Here is a 14,522-nt window from a genome sequence, read left to right as displayed (position 1 = left end):
TGTCTTTAGAGAGTTCTCTTTTAATGCACATTTTAGTGCTTTTACAGTGTATTTTATATCTCTATTTGTGTCAATGTGTCTGCACCTTTGTGTTCTTGCTGTTGACCGTCTTGGCCAGGTCTCCCTTGGAAAAGAGGTTCTTAATCTCAATGGGACTAACCTGGTTAAATAAAGGTTCAATTCATAAGCTACTGGAGTTACCCTACTGGAGTCTCTTCTGCACTTTTTGATAGTCGTGTATCACAGCTGTTACCTTGCACTATATTCAGTTTTAACAGTTTTCTTCATCTGCTTGTATTTTTATATCTGGTTAATTTTTTTCTACTTTGCACTACTAACCTTTTTACTGCCTTTTTACTAACATGGTTTTGCACTATGGAACTGTGATGCTAGAAACTTGAATTTCCCTCGGGATCAATAAAGTTACTATCTATCTATCTATCTATCTATCTATCTATCTATCTATATCTATCTATCTATCTATCTATCTATCTATCTATCCATCTATCCATCTATCTATCTATCTATCTATCTATCTATCTATTTATCTATCTATCTATCTATCTATCTATTTATCTATCTATCTATCTATCTATCTATCTATTTATCTATATATCTATCTATCTATCTATCTATCTATCTATCTATTTATCGATCTATCGATCTATCTATCTATCTAAATAGAAAATAAAAAAGTATTTTACACTCTGACGTCATACACCACACGGTGACAGTCCCCGCCCCCTTCCGCGTTCTCGTCCAATCGGCGCAGCCCTACACACCGGAAGTTTTGAACGAATCGTGCGCGGGAAATTACTAATCGCTTCAGCTGGACAACAAGAGGAAGGTAAGACTAGATAGATAGCTCCAGTTCAAAGAATTAACCCACATAACTCAGTATTTGTAACGTTGTATTGTTAGTTAACATGCTCACTAGCTTACAGCTGGTTTTGAAATGTGTCTGTATTGTTAAATTAGCCACATATCATCAAAACAAACCCGCTAAAATGACTGCTAACGATGTTAACATGTAGCATTCCCTTCCAGTGTCTGTGATATCACTGTATGTTACCCTAGCTCTAGCTAATGTTAGCCCATGTGTAACTGTATCATAGTATCATATTTACATGTGTTTTTCTCCTCCTGAGGTCGGTGTTGGATATTTAAAAACATGAAGTTGGTAACGTGTGAGATTGCATGGCACAACAAGGAGCCAGTCTACAGTCTGGACTTCCAGCACAGCTCAGATGGACGCCTTCATCGGCTGGCCACAGCTGGAGTGGACACCACAGTCAGAGTGAGTGGAGAGGAGAGAGGATGAATACATGATGCAGTCATGAACCAAACACACTTATTTGAGTCACTTTAATGGCCATGTGATGAAAACCTGTTTACATGCATTTGTTTAGGAAAGGAACAGTGTGACACAAGTCAAAGTTACTTTACCTATCTGCCATGATCATATAAGCTAAATGAATGGTTGGTAGCTGTAAGGGCAAATGTGCAGGCCCTAAGAAGTGGGGTTCATGGTTTCTGTTTTCAGCAATGGTGGTTTCTTACAGAATATAATAATCTTGCATTTTCATATTGACATACTTAATAGGACATTATTTTGGGGCTTTTTCCAGGACCTTAAATGGGTGACCAAACAGTGCTTATTTCTGTAGTCAGATTTTTACATAACTTAACCTGTTAATTCTCCAAACTTTGTCCCACTTAACATACATCAATGGTATGATAAAAAGCAATGGAAATGTTTTTTTTAAATTATTATTACAAATGTACTATTTATAAATAAATGGTAGATGCGTAAACAAATGGAGACGGATAGCAGGAGAACATGTTGGCCTTCAGCAAAGCTTAGAATACTTTAGAATATTTGTCACCGAAACTCAAAAAATGGTATTTGGGACAGCCCTCCATGTCTTACAGATGTTTACAAAATATTACATTAAGTTAAATATGTTTAGAAAATAGTTTTTCTTTTTAAATATGTTATATTTCACTGCAGCTGTGGTTTATAAGGTCACAGCTGTTTACAGACTGTGTGTTTAATGACTTTTTGCCCTGATGTTGATGCAGCTGTGGCGGGTAGACATGGGCCCAGACGGGAAGGCAGTGGTGGAGTTTCTGTCTAATCTGGCGAGACATACCAAGGCTGTCAACGTAGTGCGTTTTAGCCCCAGTGGAGAGCTCCTTGCCTCAGGAGGAGATGGTATGTCACACATAGTACACAGATGTTCCTAACACAGATGTTAATCTCAAAATAGAGTAGATATTCTAAAAATACAATGGCTTTTATTCATCATACGTTTTTTATTTTTTTTACAGATGCAGCGATTCTGCTGTGGAAGCTCAATGACTCTAAAGAGCCCGAGCAGACACCCGTTTTCCAAGAGGATGAAGATGCTCAGCTCAACAAGGAGAGCTGGTCTGTGGTCAAGACATTAAGGTACACAACTCTGGCAGTTTTGATCCCATCAAGTTGGAATGTTTTTATGACAGTTTCTACCTGATTTCCTTTGATTCTAAAGACTCTTAGACGACTGACAATAGCACTGGATTGGCACTGGAGCTGTAATGATTAATCGATTAGTTGTCAACTGTTAAATGACTCGCCAACTATTTTGATAATCAATAAATCGGTTTGAGTAATTTTTTTTTATAGAGAAAAAGTTAAAATTTTCTGATTCCAGCTTCTTAAATGTGAATATTTTCTGGTTTCTTTACTCCTCTATGACGGTAAACTGAATATCTTTGAGTTGTGGACAGAACAAGACTTTTTGAAGACGTCATCTTGAGCTTTGGGAAACACTGATCAACATTTTTCGACATTTTATAGACCAAACAACTAATCGAGAAAATAATCAACACAGTAATCGTCAATGAAAATAATTGTTAGCTGCAGCCCTAGTTGGCACAATGTGCGGTCCAAAACAGTTATTATTTAATAGTGCATTTGTACGGGACAATACAGAGAAACACTGACAGTTGCAGAAGAAGTGTCCGATGTACTGTTTAAGCTATAGCTCATGACGGGCCCGCTTCGTGTCGGATCAGATCAGACAAGTGAGACAGTCAACATTTCAGAATTACAAGAGAATCATTACTTTGTTATGAATACTAATTACTCTGAGTATGGAGATCTACTTGGTTTTACCATTGTGCAATTTTCTATCTGACTGATTGTAAATGTGTAGCAATAGTGTGGTTATACAAAGACATTTCTTATCATTTAATTTGTCTTTAGGGGACACATAGAGGACGTGTATGACATCTGCTGGACACGGGATGGAAACTCCATGGTGTCTGGGTCTGTCGACAACACTGCTATTATGTGGGACATCAACAAAGGTTTGCTTAGACTCATAGATATCTGTGTTTCACATCCAGTTTCATCTGTTATATTTGCATTTTAGTAATACAAATCCAATATGTCTTATTTTGGCTTTGTATTTATATCATGTTGGTTGGTTTTGTGTTTAGGACAGAAGCTGTGTATCTTGAATGACCATAAGAGCTACGTGCAGGGGGTGACCTGGGATCCTCTGGGTCAATATGTAGCCACTCTCAGCTGCGACAGGTAGAAAAAAACAGAGATTCCGACCCCTCGTGGCCTCACTATGGGTTTAATCTTCATTAAATGAATGTATTTGCTGTTGCTTAGCTTCAGCAGCTTCATGCTTAAGATGTTTTTGTTTTTCCTCCCCGTCAGAGTGATGCGTGTGTACAGCACTCACACCAAGAAGAAAGCCTTCTGTATCAGTAAAATGAGCTCTGGGCCACTTGCAGAGGGAGAGGTCAGTAGAAATTTTGCTTTTGATGACACTCACTTTGACTCACTCCGTTGTTTTAGATGTGACTAAGGTCTTAAATTTAACAACTTTTTCTTTTCAGTCATGAATTTTTGTCAGTTAGCCACGTACACAGAACACAATATCTCATCTTTACCTTTTGCATGTTCCTTTTTTGAGATTATTCTTCATGAAATCAACTGTCTGTTGTCACTCGTGCTCTTTTTTTGGCCACCACAATAAAACGTTTTTATGACTCTTCTGCATATTTGTCTTCCCTATACACGAATCCGGGGAAGTACTGGAAGTAAACAAGTCGTCATTACTGCCGTGGCGTCGCCGTACAACACGCATGAGTTTGTTGTACATACTCATCTGTGTTTAATATCTATTTACGTAAGTTACCACGAGCAACCACGGACGCATTCGGCTGAAAGTCACGAGTTAATACTGTTAGCAGACAGTACAGTCTCTACGACTTGCCGCCGCAGTAATGGCGGCGCCGCTAGATGCTGGAACACACAAAGCGGTCGCCGGATTCGTCTACATTTGGTCTTAAAATGATGAATGTACTCTGTGGTATCTTCAGCGATCTTCTGCCCTGCTGCCAAGTGAGTGAGGCATCCAACACACACTCTCAGTGCTGCATTTGTCTTCATCTTCGCAGGCCAAGCCGTACAGAATGTTCCACGATGACAGCATGAGGTCATTTTTCCGACGTCTCTCATTCACACCAGATGGGTCTTTCTTGCTCGCTCCAGGTACCTACACAGCATGCTCAAGATGGGGCTTTTACCTGGCATTTATCTGGTGAAATAAAGTATTGTGATATCCTTGCTAATATAGTTTATATAAACTAATTTCTGTGTTCTGTTGTCACCCATTTTTAACCTCAGCTGGATGTGTGGAGATCGGAGAAAACGTCATAAATACCACCTACATCTTTTCCAGGAAGAGTCTCAAGAGGTAACTTTTGTGACATGCTGTGGCTTTTATAGTTTTGTCATAGTCAGTGTTGGCTGAATTAATGCTGGTGACTGATGTACAAATCTGTTTTAGGCCTATTGCCCACTTGCCGTGTCCAAGTAAGGCTACACTGGCTGTGCGCTGCTGCCCCGTCTACTTTGAACTGAGGACCAAGACGGAAGAAGGCAAGAACACACGCCCCATTAGTCAACAGACAATAATGATAATGAAGTCCTCCCTTTTTTTTTATTGTCTGGACACTTTATTTGATCATTTCTCCTCCACAGACGGTTCAGTTCAGGCTCTTCCCAACGTATTCCAGTTGCCATACCGCATGGTGTTTGCTGTGGCATCTGAGGACTCCATCTTCTTGTATGACACGCAGCAGACGCTTCCTTTTGGCCTGGTGTCCAACATCCACTACCACACACTCAGCGATCTCACATGGTAAACTAGGGCTCTCGTCTACTTTTCATAATGTCAAATTAGTTTGCAGAAGAAAAAAACGTTGTAGACTCTTGCTTTAACTTATAAATATTAGAAGGATGAATTAAAGAATGTTCTGTATGTTTCATTCATATTTTAGCCTTTCACCTACTGACATGCTTTTGTGTTGTATCCTCCTTTAGGTCTCGTGACGGTTCCTTCCTGGCTGTGTCCTCCACAGACGGCTACTGCTCCTTCCTGTCCTTCTCTCCTGGGGAGCTGGGCACTCCGCTGAAGGAGCCCCCCACCCTGGAGCTCTTTGTCCCAAACGCTGGTGTTGAGAAAAAGGGAAAGAAGTCGACGCCGGCCAGGACCTCATCTCCTTTGACCCAGCCACCAAGCTCAGCCCCGACTCCCACATCCCAAACCGGCCTTACCAAAGATGCCCCCTCCGTCACCTCCCCAGAGGAGAAGAAAAGCACCCCGAGTGCCAAGTCTAAACCTCAGCCCCGTAGGATCACCCTCAACACCCTGGAGGGCTGGGGGAAGCCCTCTAGCCCTAAAACCACAGCTCCTTCAGCTCCTTCAGCTCCTTCAGCTCCTTCAGCACCTCAGACCCCAACATCTGCCAGCAAAAGCACACCCTCTACTCCCCAACCCCGTCTCACCCCTCTCTCCCCTACCAACTCCTCCACAACCCAGCCACGCATCGCCCCCCTCACTCCCTCCACCCCTAAAGCCCTCAACAGTGCTAATAATGCAGGGTCCACTACTCCTAAGGGCACAACCACCCCGAAGGGGCCCACACCAAGGTAAATGCAAAAGGAGTTATTATGTTTGATTCTGTCAGAGTGAAACAAAAGGGAATTAGTTTATTATTATTATTATTATACCACTGAAAGTGTGAACCTTTGTATGTGCACAGCTATGCTGTGATTGTTGGCAGGTAGGCTTTTCAATGCATGTGAGGCCAGGTGTGTGTGTGTAGTAGGGCTACTGATTGCATTATTGATTAATCATTTAATCTATAATATTTCAGGAAATAATGAGAAATGCACAATGTCCAAGACACCCAGGTGGCATCTTCTTGTTGTGTTCCAAATCTTTAATATACATTGAGAAAAGCTGCAAATCCTCACATTTGAGAGCCTGGAAACATTTTTGCTTGATAACTGACAAATATATGAGTTATCACACTAGTTGCGACTAATTTACTGCCAATCAATTAATCGTTTACGCACTAGCGCATATCCTACGTTCTTTGTGTGGACGTGTTTTCATTGATAATGTCAGTATTCAGCCAAGGGATGTGAATGGTTTTGTCTGTTTCAGTTACTCACATGTTTAGTTTACTATATTACTTTGACAGGGACAGTGCACATTAATAACATTTCTGAAAATATGCTAGAGTTGGCCAGAAAGTCTAATTTACATCTGTAGTCCCCGTAATGTAAATAAGTCCACACTGCCAGAACCACCCATGTTATTGGTGTGATTTAACTGAGATGTTTCCTGAGTTTGGAGCATCATATTTATACTATTTACAGAATTATTAGTAAGTAAATAAAACTTTACTCATATTGCACTTTAAAAAAAAAAAACAGGGTTACAAAATGCTTCACAGTTGCAATACAAGACGATAAAAAGCATCTGAATAAATATTTAAATCAAAGACGAGCAAAAATGGTGAAAGAACAAGAAACACTCGGTAGTGATGTGCAAAAATGAACGAACAAATCTTTTTAAACGACTCTTTTTAGTGTCCGTTATGTACCGGCTCATGAATCTCCAACTCGCTGTTATCGTAGGCTACTGCTCACGCTGCCTGCTACGGTGGAGCAGTCGCTCAAAATATAGGAAGCGGCGTACACGGACCCAACGGCACTGAATGAACGAGGGAGGACCGATCGAATCGGACTCGAGTCGAGACGGATGGGGACGCAGGTTAATGGTGCATTCATGTGCTCCTCGAATGGTCCGCACATCATAACAGCTCAGATCAATACATTTCCTTTTGCAAATAAATACATTTTAAGATGAGATTTAAAACACTAAACAGAGTTTTCTGATCTAACCCCCATAGGGAGACTGTTAGGACAGCAAAACTCTGTCACCTTGAGTCTTAAACTTTGAGCGGCACACTCACTGACATATAGTGGAGCCAAAACTAATTAAAAACATTTTGAATTCAATCCTAAATTTGACAGGAAGCCGGTGTAGTGAACCCATCACCGGGGGACAGGGGGAACGCTGTAAAGTGTTAGTTAGTAATCGTGCAGCAGAATTAATTCAATTCAATTCCTGTACCAGTAAAGATATTTAACACGGTTAAGACGTACAGTAGATGGTGTGAAGAGTGCAGGTGCAGCCTCATACAGGAGGGCATATGGTAATTTATGGAAATGCTTGAACTATTCAAATGTGTTATGAGGAAGTAACTACACAGAGAGTTCTGCGTCTACCTCCCTCCCCCCCTTATGATTAAAGTAACTAAGCTGATTATCTCTAAAGATGCAGTTTACCGATGAGCGCTGTGTTCTTTAAAATGTGTAAAATGCCTTTTTAAATATACTTTTTAAAATGCATAAATGGCTGTAATGGGCTTGTGATGTTTTTGTCTGTTTACATGTGTCTGTACTGGCAGTGAGAACAAAGCCCTGTCTGGTACGAGGGATCCGTTGGACCCCCCACTGACTATAAAATAATAATCACTCTGACAGACTGCTTGTAGACAATAGCAGCTCTGCACACGCTTTTGTTTTTGCCTTGTATCTGTAACATGGAGCGTTTGCCTTGACTAGTTTTACTAGTTGGCAACGACTGAATCAGAAGAACAAAAGAGATGCTAAATGAAGAGGAACTGTGATTAACTTTGTTCACCGTAGAAGAGTAGCAGTTTATTGTCATATCTGTGTTTTCTCACGCTTGAAGCCTCTTTATACCTTTCATGCTTTTTCTTTGTTTGTTTACAGGAGAGTATCTCTGACTCCCATTGCATCCCGATCTCCAGCTGTTAGTTCACTCTTCCGCACCCCCTCCTCCACTGAGAAGGCCAAACATGGTTAGTGAGGGCAACTACTAGTGAGGGCTGTTGTCCTTCATGTTGCAAATATCACAACAGAAAGTTTTAGGATTGAAAATCGTGCATGATAATGATGGAAATACGTTTGAATTCGGCGCCATGTTTCACGCAAACGCTGACAAGCTTTATCTGGGAAACATCACTTTTATTCACTTTACATGGAACTAAAATGAGTACATTACCGAATTATGTTAAATCATGTTCACCAAATGAGTTGTCTGTTTATGAGTCATAAGAAATCATAAATGATCTTTTTAGGAGTAGATGTTTAGCTTTGCTTTGGTAAATTTAACAAGATATCAACGGAAGTTTTCCTCCGAGAGTAGGACATAGTTGAAGACTTTATTTGCCTCGTGTTAATTAGGGATGCGCCAATCCAACCTTTTTCTCCCCCGATACTGAGTGAGATACCTCTCCACAGGTATCTGACGATACAGGGCAGTAATCCGATACAGTGCTCTCCTTCTCACAATTGAGGTGTTACAGCAGCAATTTACATACTAATGCCATTGTCCCCATCCATTCAATCAGGTCAGACAACTGAATATCTATGAGTTGTGGACAAAACAAGACATTTGAGGACATCATCTTGGGCTTTGGGAAACACTGAGACATTTTTAACCATTTTCTGACATTTTATAGACCAAACAACTCAAATCAATTAATAGTGAGTGTTTGGATAAAAGGACCAGTTGCCTTTTGTCTTCTCTTTGGAATACATTTGGCTAACCTGGGGGTTTGTTTAAAGCCTGTATCACCACCTGACTGCTCATGTGTCTTGCCCAGTCTGACTTCTTTTTAGCAATACAGCCTTGTTCACAGATCTGACAATTAACTTGGTGAATACAATGTGATTATTAGTGAAAGGAAAAATGGCCAAAAACTGATTTATTATCATTGTGTTCTTGATTAATCGATAAGTTGTTTGGCCTAAAAACTCTCAGAAAATGGTGAACAAATTTTGATCAGTGTTTCCCAAAGGCCAAGATGACGTCCTCAAATGTCTTCTTTTTTTTTTCAAAACTCAAAGATATTCAGTTTACCGTCATAGAGGAGTAAAAAAACGAGAACAAATTCACATTTAAGAAACGAATCAGAGAATTTAGACTTTATTTTTATTAGAAAATTACTCAAACCAATTAATCGACTATCAAAACAGTTAGCAAGTAATTTAATAGTTGATAACTAATCGATTAATCGTTGCAGCTCTAGACAAAATTATCAAAATAAAGCTCAATTGTAGTAAAGTGGAATTCTTTTCATTACTAGTATGTTAACTAGTCTGGCGTGTATTTCTCCGTGCATATTGACCTGTTCCGCTACAGAAATGTTGACTGAATAGAAGACGGGTAGAATCAGGCTATCTTGCGTAACCCTTCTCTCGCTGACTTTCTTCTTCTTCTCGTATTTCTCCAGAACGTCCTTCTCCTCCCTCTGATCCAGTGTGCCAGCCTCCAGAGTCCAAGCGGCCCAAGACCAGTGAGCCCCCAGTAAAGACCAGTGCCACCCAGACTTAGTGTCTAATAGGAAGAGTGTGGTGCTGCGATATCAGAAAAGAGTACATACAGCAGAGAGTGACAGTTAAAGAAGCTTCAGTATAAAACCACTGAGGCTCCCCATGGATGCAACAACGCCATAGCGTGCGATAGCATCGTGTGTGTTGGTTGATATCGTCTGTACTTGATTTAACTAAATGAAGCTTTAACATCACATAGTGTACATTGTTTTAAAAACAAACCGCATTGCAGTAAGTGTCCTTGAATTAATACTTATTTTAGTCGTGTGTGTTTTTATATCATACAGTAAACAGGTAATTGTCTTATATTTGTTTGACATGTAGATGCTCAAGTGATGTTGTACAAAAGGAAAGTTCTCTTTTTTTCAAGAACATGTGATTGTGAAACAAACGGCTCAAAACCTGAAGAAGAAAAAGCACCTCAAGGTTTAGTGACTTGTGAAAGCTTTGAGACTTCATTTTCTGTAGACTGCAGGCCAGCAGCTTGAGTGAGAAGTCTTTTTCTCATTGTCTAATAAAGGATGTTTCATATACAGTGCATGTTTAAGTGGTTTGCTGTAAATGGCTGTGGGATGATTCATGCTGTTTTAACTAAAAGCAGCTGCCGGTTATGTAAAGCCATATTTTTTATTGTGACAACCATCATTAATGGTCTGTCTTTACAGTGCTAGTGAGGATAATGTAGAATTAATACTGCAAAGTTTGCTGAGTAGATGTACATCCATGATGTGCATGGCTGTTTGTCTTAATGTATTCAGGACTGTAGCCAGGATTTTTCTTCCCTTTTTTTGTAGTCTGAGGTCAAAAGATTTTTACTATAAACCAACAAGATGTAAATTTTTTTGTTAATTGGATTTTTCTTATTTAATTTCTGGGTTGTGGTCACTTATTTATTATATTTTCTAGAGATTTTGATCCACTACACGAAGGTGTAAATATCACCAGGTAAAAACTGGTGGAGAAAGAATGAATATTTTTTCTTTATTGTCCCAAAATAAGTACATTTTAAACATAGTATTTTTTGTTTCAATACTTTATTGCAAGAAAGCACATTAAATATATATATAACAAATATGAAAAAAGGATTTTCAGGTTCAATAACCCCCCTTCTGACTCACCCACACTAGGGATGGCAGAAATGGGAGTGAAAATGAAGCAAATAATTGCAGAAATTACATAAGGATGAATAGTGAATAACTAGGGCATACTTACATATGCACACATACATACATGCATTTACATACACAGCTGTACATAAACAGAAAAATATATAAGTAATAATGATAATAGCAATATCACGGATAATATAATAAATAAATGAATGAACAAATAAATAAGAGTAGATTAAAAGATGGATAAAAACAAGTAAAATAATAATTAGGTTTATGAATCTAGACTTCTAGTGTATAGTGTGACCGGCACACACTAACCTGTATACACACATATATACACGTATTAACACAAACAAAGCACCAATATCATCTAAGTGGATAAGTAGTTAGATAACCAAACAGAAATGATATCGGGTCAGTAGGCAGACATTGCACCCAGGACATCGTGGCATCATTAAAAAATCATAGAGGGCTGGCGGCAGGCAGGCAACAGTGCATGCCATATTGAGTCTTAAAGAAATACATCCAGTGAATTACCCAGCACGTGTTTTTTTTTCTTGTAGATTTCAAGCTACTTCGAGGTTAATAAAACTCCTAAATTCCCCCCCAAAATACAGAGGTCACGACCTCTATATCCTCAATGGTAGCCCTGAGTGTATCGCAGTATTTTGTGATTGCTTAAGAGTTTTATTGTGCAAACCTTTTAATGCAAAGAGCCAAACAGACAAATGCTTAGCTTTAAACACAAAATGCTGTCCTTGCATACACCTCATATTAGCACACGTTCCAATGCTTATAATTAAGTGTTCAGATTACTGAATCAATGCAGCATGTGTTTGCAAGCATCAGCTAATGATGTGGCAGTGGAGGAAAGAAAATATTCAGTACTGGCTGTCTTTTCAGTACAGTTATTGTGTGAATTGGGTTTTAATATTGTATACTCTCCAGAATAGCATTTTAGCATTCTGTGACTGGAATATACTCTAAGGTTTTGTGTCTTCAATTAAAAACAATCTTGGTGTTGGTGGACAGAAACCGTAAACGGATGCAGAGAAGTAAACATCACAGTCGTCATCTTTGCCTTGTATGAATGTAGCATTTAATGTGGTGTAAAGTCAGACTCTAGACTCTGTATATACAAAAGTCAGTGGTGGAAGATTATTCTGTATTCAGGTATTTTACTTAAGTAAAAGTACTAATATCACACTGTAAAAATACTCTGTTACAAGTTAAAGTCCTTCATTGAAAATGCTTCTCAAGTATGTAAGTATAATCAGGAAAATGTACTTAAAGTATGAAAAGTAAAAAAATGTCCCCTGTGACTGTTATACTATTATATATTATATCATTAGATTATTATTACTCATGCATTAATGTAAAATCAGGATTTTACTGTTGTATTTGGTTGAGGTGGAGCTCATTTTGAACTATTTTGTATAAAACTGCAACTAATGATTATTTTCATTACGGATTAATCTTCTGATTATTTTCTCCATTAATCGATTGATCGTTTGGTTTTTAAAAATTCTGAAAATAGTGAGAAAAACGCCATAAAGTAACTAAAGCTGTCAAATAACTATAGCCGAGTACAAAATACAATATTAGTGGAGTAGAAGTAGAAAGTGTCATGAAAGGAAAATAGGCCTACTCAAGTAAAGTACAAGTACCTCTAATTTGTACCAGTACTTGAGTAAATGTACTTAGAGAAAAGTACAGCATATTCAATTAATAAAATGAAAGTTATTGTTACTTTAGATAATTTCAAACACTGCATAAATCACGTGTTTGTCCTAGCTCAATAACGTCAGATCATTTTAAGAGGATAAAGACTGCACAACCTTCAGTTAATAGTGTGTGTGTGTGTACAAGGCACAACTGGATAGGAAAGATAACTTAAATTATAAAAAAAACAAAATAATATAATAACAAAAATAAAAGAGGGTATAAAAAAATTAAAGGAACAAACAAATAAATGCATAAATAAATAAATAATAAGACTGCACTCTTCCATAGTAGACTGTGCAGCAAGTTTTTTTGTTTTTTTTTAAACATTAAGGCATTGTAATAGATTCAAGATTCAAGATTCAAAGATGTTTATTGTCACGCCGGTTGTACAGGTACAAACATGTGAAATACTTTTTGCTGGGAAGCTCCATTTAGATAATAAATTATATTACATTTACATTTACATTACAATTACATTTACATTACAATTATAAAATGAAATACTTTATACAAGGGCATATTAAGAACATACAGACGTAGGCAAAGTTGTTGGTAACGTTCCGTTAAAGAGAGAAAAACCCACAATGGTCACTGAAATAACTTGAAACTGACAAAAGTAATAATAAATAAAAATTTACTGAAAATTAACTAATGAAAATCAGATATTGTTTTTGAATTGTGGTTCAACAGAATCATTTTAAAAAACAAACTGATGAAACTGGCCTAGACAAAAATGATGGTACCCCTAGAAAAGATGTAAAATAATGTGACCATAGGGACATATTAAACTAAGGTGTGTCCTGTAATTAGCATCACAGGTATCTTCAAACTTGTAATCAGTCAGTCTGCCTATTTAAAGGGTGAAAAGTAGTCACTGTGCTGTTTGGTGTCATGGTGTGTACCACACTGAACATGGACCACAGAAAGCTAAGGAGAGAGTTGTCTCAGGAGATCAGAAAGAACATTATAGACCTTCATGTTAAAGGTAAAGGCTATAAGACCATCTCCAAGCAGCCTGATGTTCCTGTGACTACAGCTGCACATATTATTCAGAAGTTTAAGGTCCATGGGACTGTAGCCAACCTCCCTGGACGTGGCCGCAAGAGGAAAATTGATGACAAATTGAAGAGACGGATAATACGAATGGTAACCAAAGAGCCCAGAACAACTTCCAAAGAGATTAGAGGTGAACTCCAAGGTCAAGGTACATCAGTGTCAGATCGCACCATCCGTCACTGTTTGAGCCAAAGTGGACTTAATGGAAGACGACCCAGGAGGACACCAAATCATAAAAAAGCGAGACTGGAATTTTCCAAAATGCATATTGACAAGCCACAAAGCTTCTGGGAGAATGTCCTTGGGACAGATGAGACAAAACTGGAGCTTTTTGGCAAGTCACATCAGCTCTATGTTCACAGACGAAGAGATGAAGCATCCAAAGAAAAGAACACTGTACCTAATGTGAAACATGGAGGAGGCTCGGTTATGTTATGGGGCTGCTTTGTTGCATCTGGCACAGGGTGTCTTGAATCTGTGCAGGGTGCAATGAAATCTCAAGACTATCAAGGCATTCTGGAGCGAAATGTGCTGCCCAGTGTCAGAAAGCTTGGTCTCAGTTGCAGGTCATGGGTCCTCAAACAGGATAATGATCCAAAACACAGCTAAAAACACCCAAGAATGGCTAAGAACAAAACATTGGACTGTTCTGAAGTGGCCTTCTATGAGCCCTGATCTAAATCCTATTGAACATCTGTGGAAGGAGCTGAAACATGCTGTCTGGAGAAGGCACCCTTCAAACCTGAGACAGCTGGAGCAGTTTGCTCGCGAGGAGTGGGCCAACATACCTGTCGACAGGTGCAGAAGTCTCATTGAGAGTTACAGAAATCACTTGATTGCAGTGA

At 38.7% G+C, this 14,522-nt stretch overlaps 1 protein-coding gene across 3 annotated transcripts; it reads left to right on the top strand.

Moving 5' to 3' along the window:
- The first annotated feature begins 743 nt into the window (after window positions 1-743).
- Window positions 744-10,322, top strand: chaf1b (chromatin assembly factor 1, subunit B). Of its 3 annotated transcripts, none has more exons than XM_074659084.1 (14): window positions 744-847; window positions 1,149-1,297; window positions 2,083-2,215; window positions 2,332-2,452; window positions 3,251-3,354; window positions 3,487-3,583; window positions 3,716-3,800; window positions 4,462-4,555; window positions 4,691-4,760; window positions 4,854-4,945; window positions 5,048-5,207; window positions 5,390-5,998; window positions 8,159-8,247; window positions 9,685-10,322. In XM_074659084.1, exons 2-14 carry the CDS (start codon window positions 1,172-1,174, stop codon window positions 9,783-9,785), a joined length of 1,881 nt encoding a protein of 626 aa, XP_074515185.1. In that variant the 5' UTR covers window positions 744-847; window positions 1,149-1,171; the 3' UTR covers window positions 9,786-10,322. The 3 variants fall into 3 exon arrangements, with proteins under 3 accessions (XP_074515185.1, XP_074515183.1, XP_074515184.1); XM_074659082.1 differs by having other exon boundaries at window positions 842-957; XM_074659083.1 differs by lacking the exon at window positions 744-847 and adding an exon at window positions 923-1,063.
- Window positions 10,323-14,522: the final 4,200 nt, after the last annotated feature.

This window comes from Sebastes fasciatus, chromosome 14 (genome assembly GCF_043250625.1).
Source record: "Sebastes fasciatus isolate fSebFas1 chromosome 14, fSebFas1.pri, whole genome shotgun sequence".
NCBI classification, from domain to species: domain Eukaryota; kingdom Metazoa; phylum Chordata; class Actinopteri; order Perciformes; family Sebastidae; genus Sebastes; species Sebastes fasciatus.
The sequence above is the reverse complement of the archived record's forward strand: the minus strand, read 5'-3'. Positions and strand labels throughout refer to the sequence as shown.

Coding starts and splice junctions, on each gene's coding strand:
- chaf1b (XM_074659082.1), top strand. CDS start 927: ATGCTCACTAGCTTACAGCTGGTTTTGAAAT. Junction 2,453..3,250: donor TCTGTGGTCAAGACATTAAG/GTACACAACTCT, acceptor ATTTGTCTTTAG/GGGACACATAGAGGACGTGT. Junction 4,556..4,690: donor GTCTTTCTTGCTCGCTCCAG/GTACCTACACAG, acceptor TTTTAACCTCAG/CTGGATGTGTGGAGATCGGA.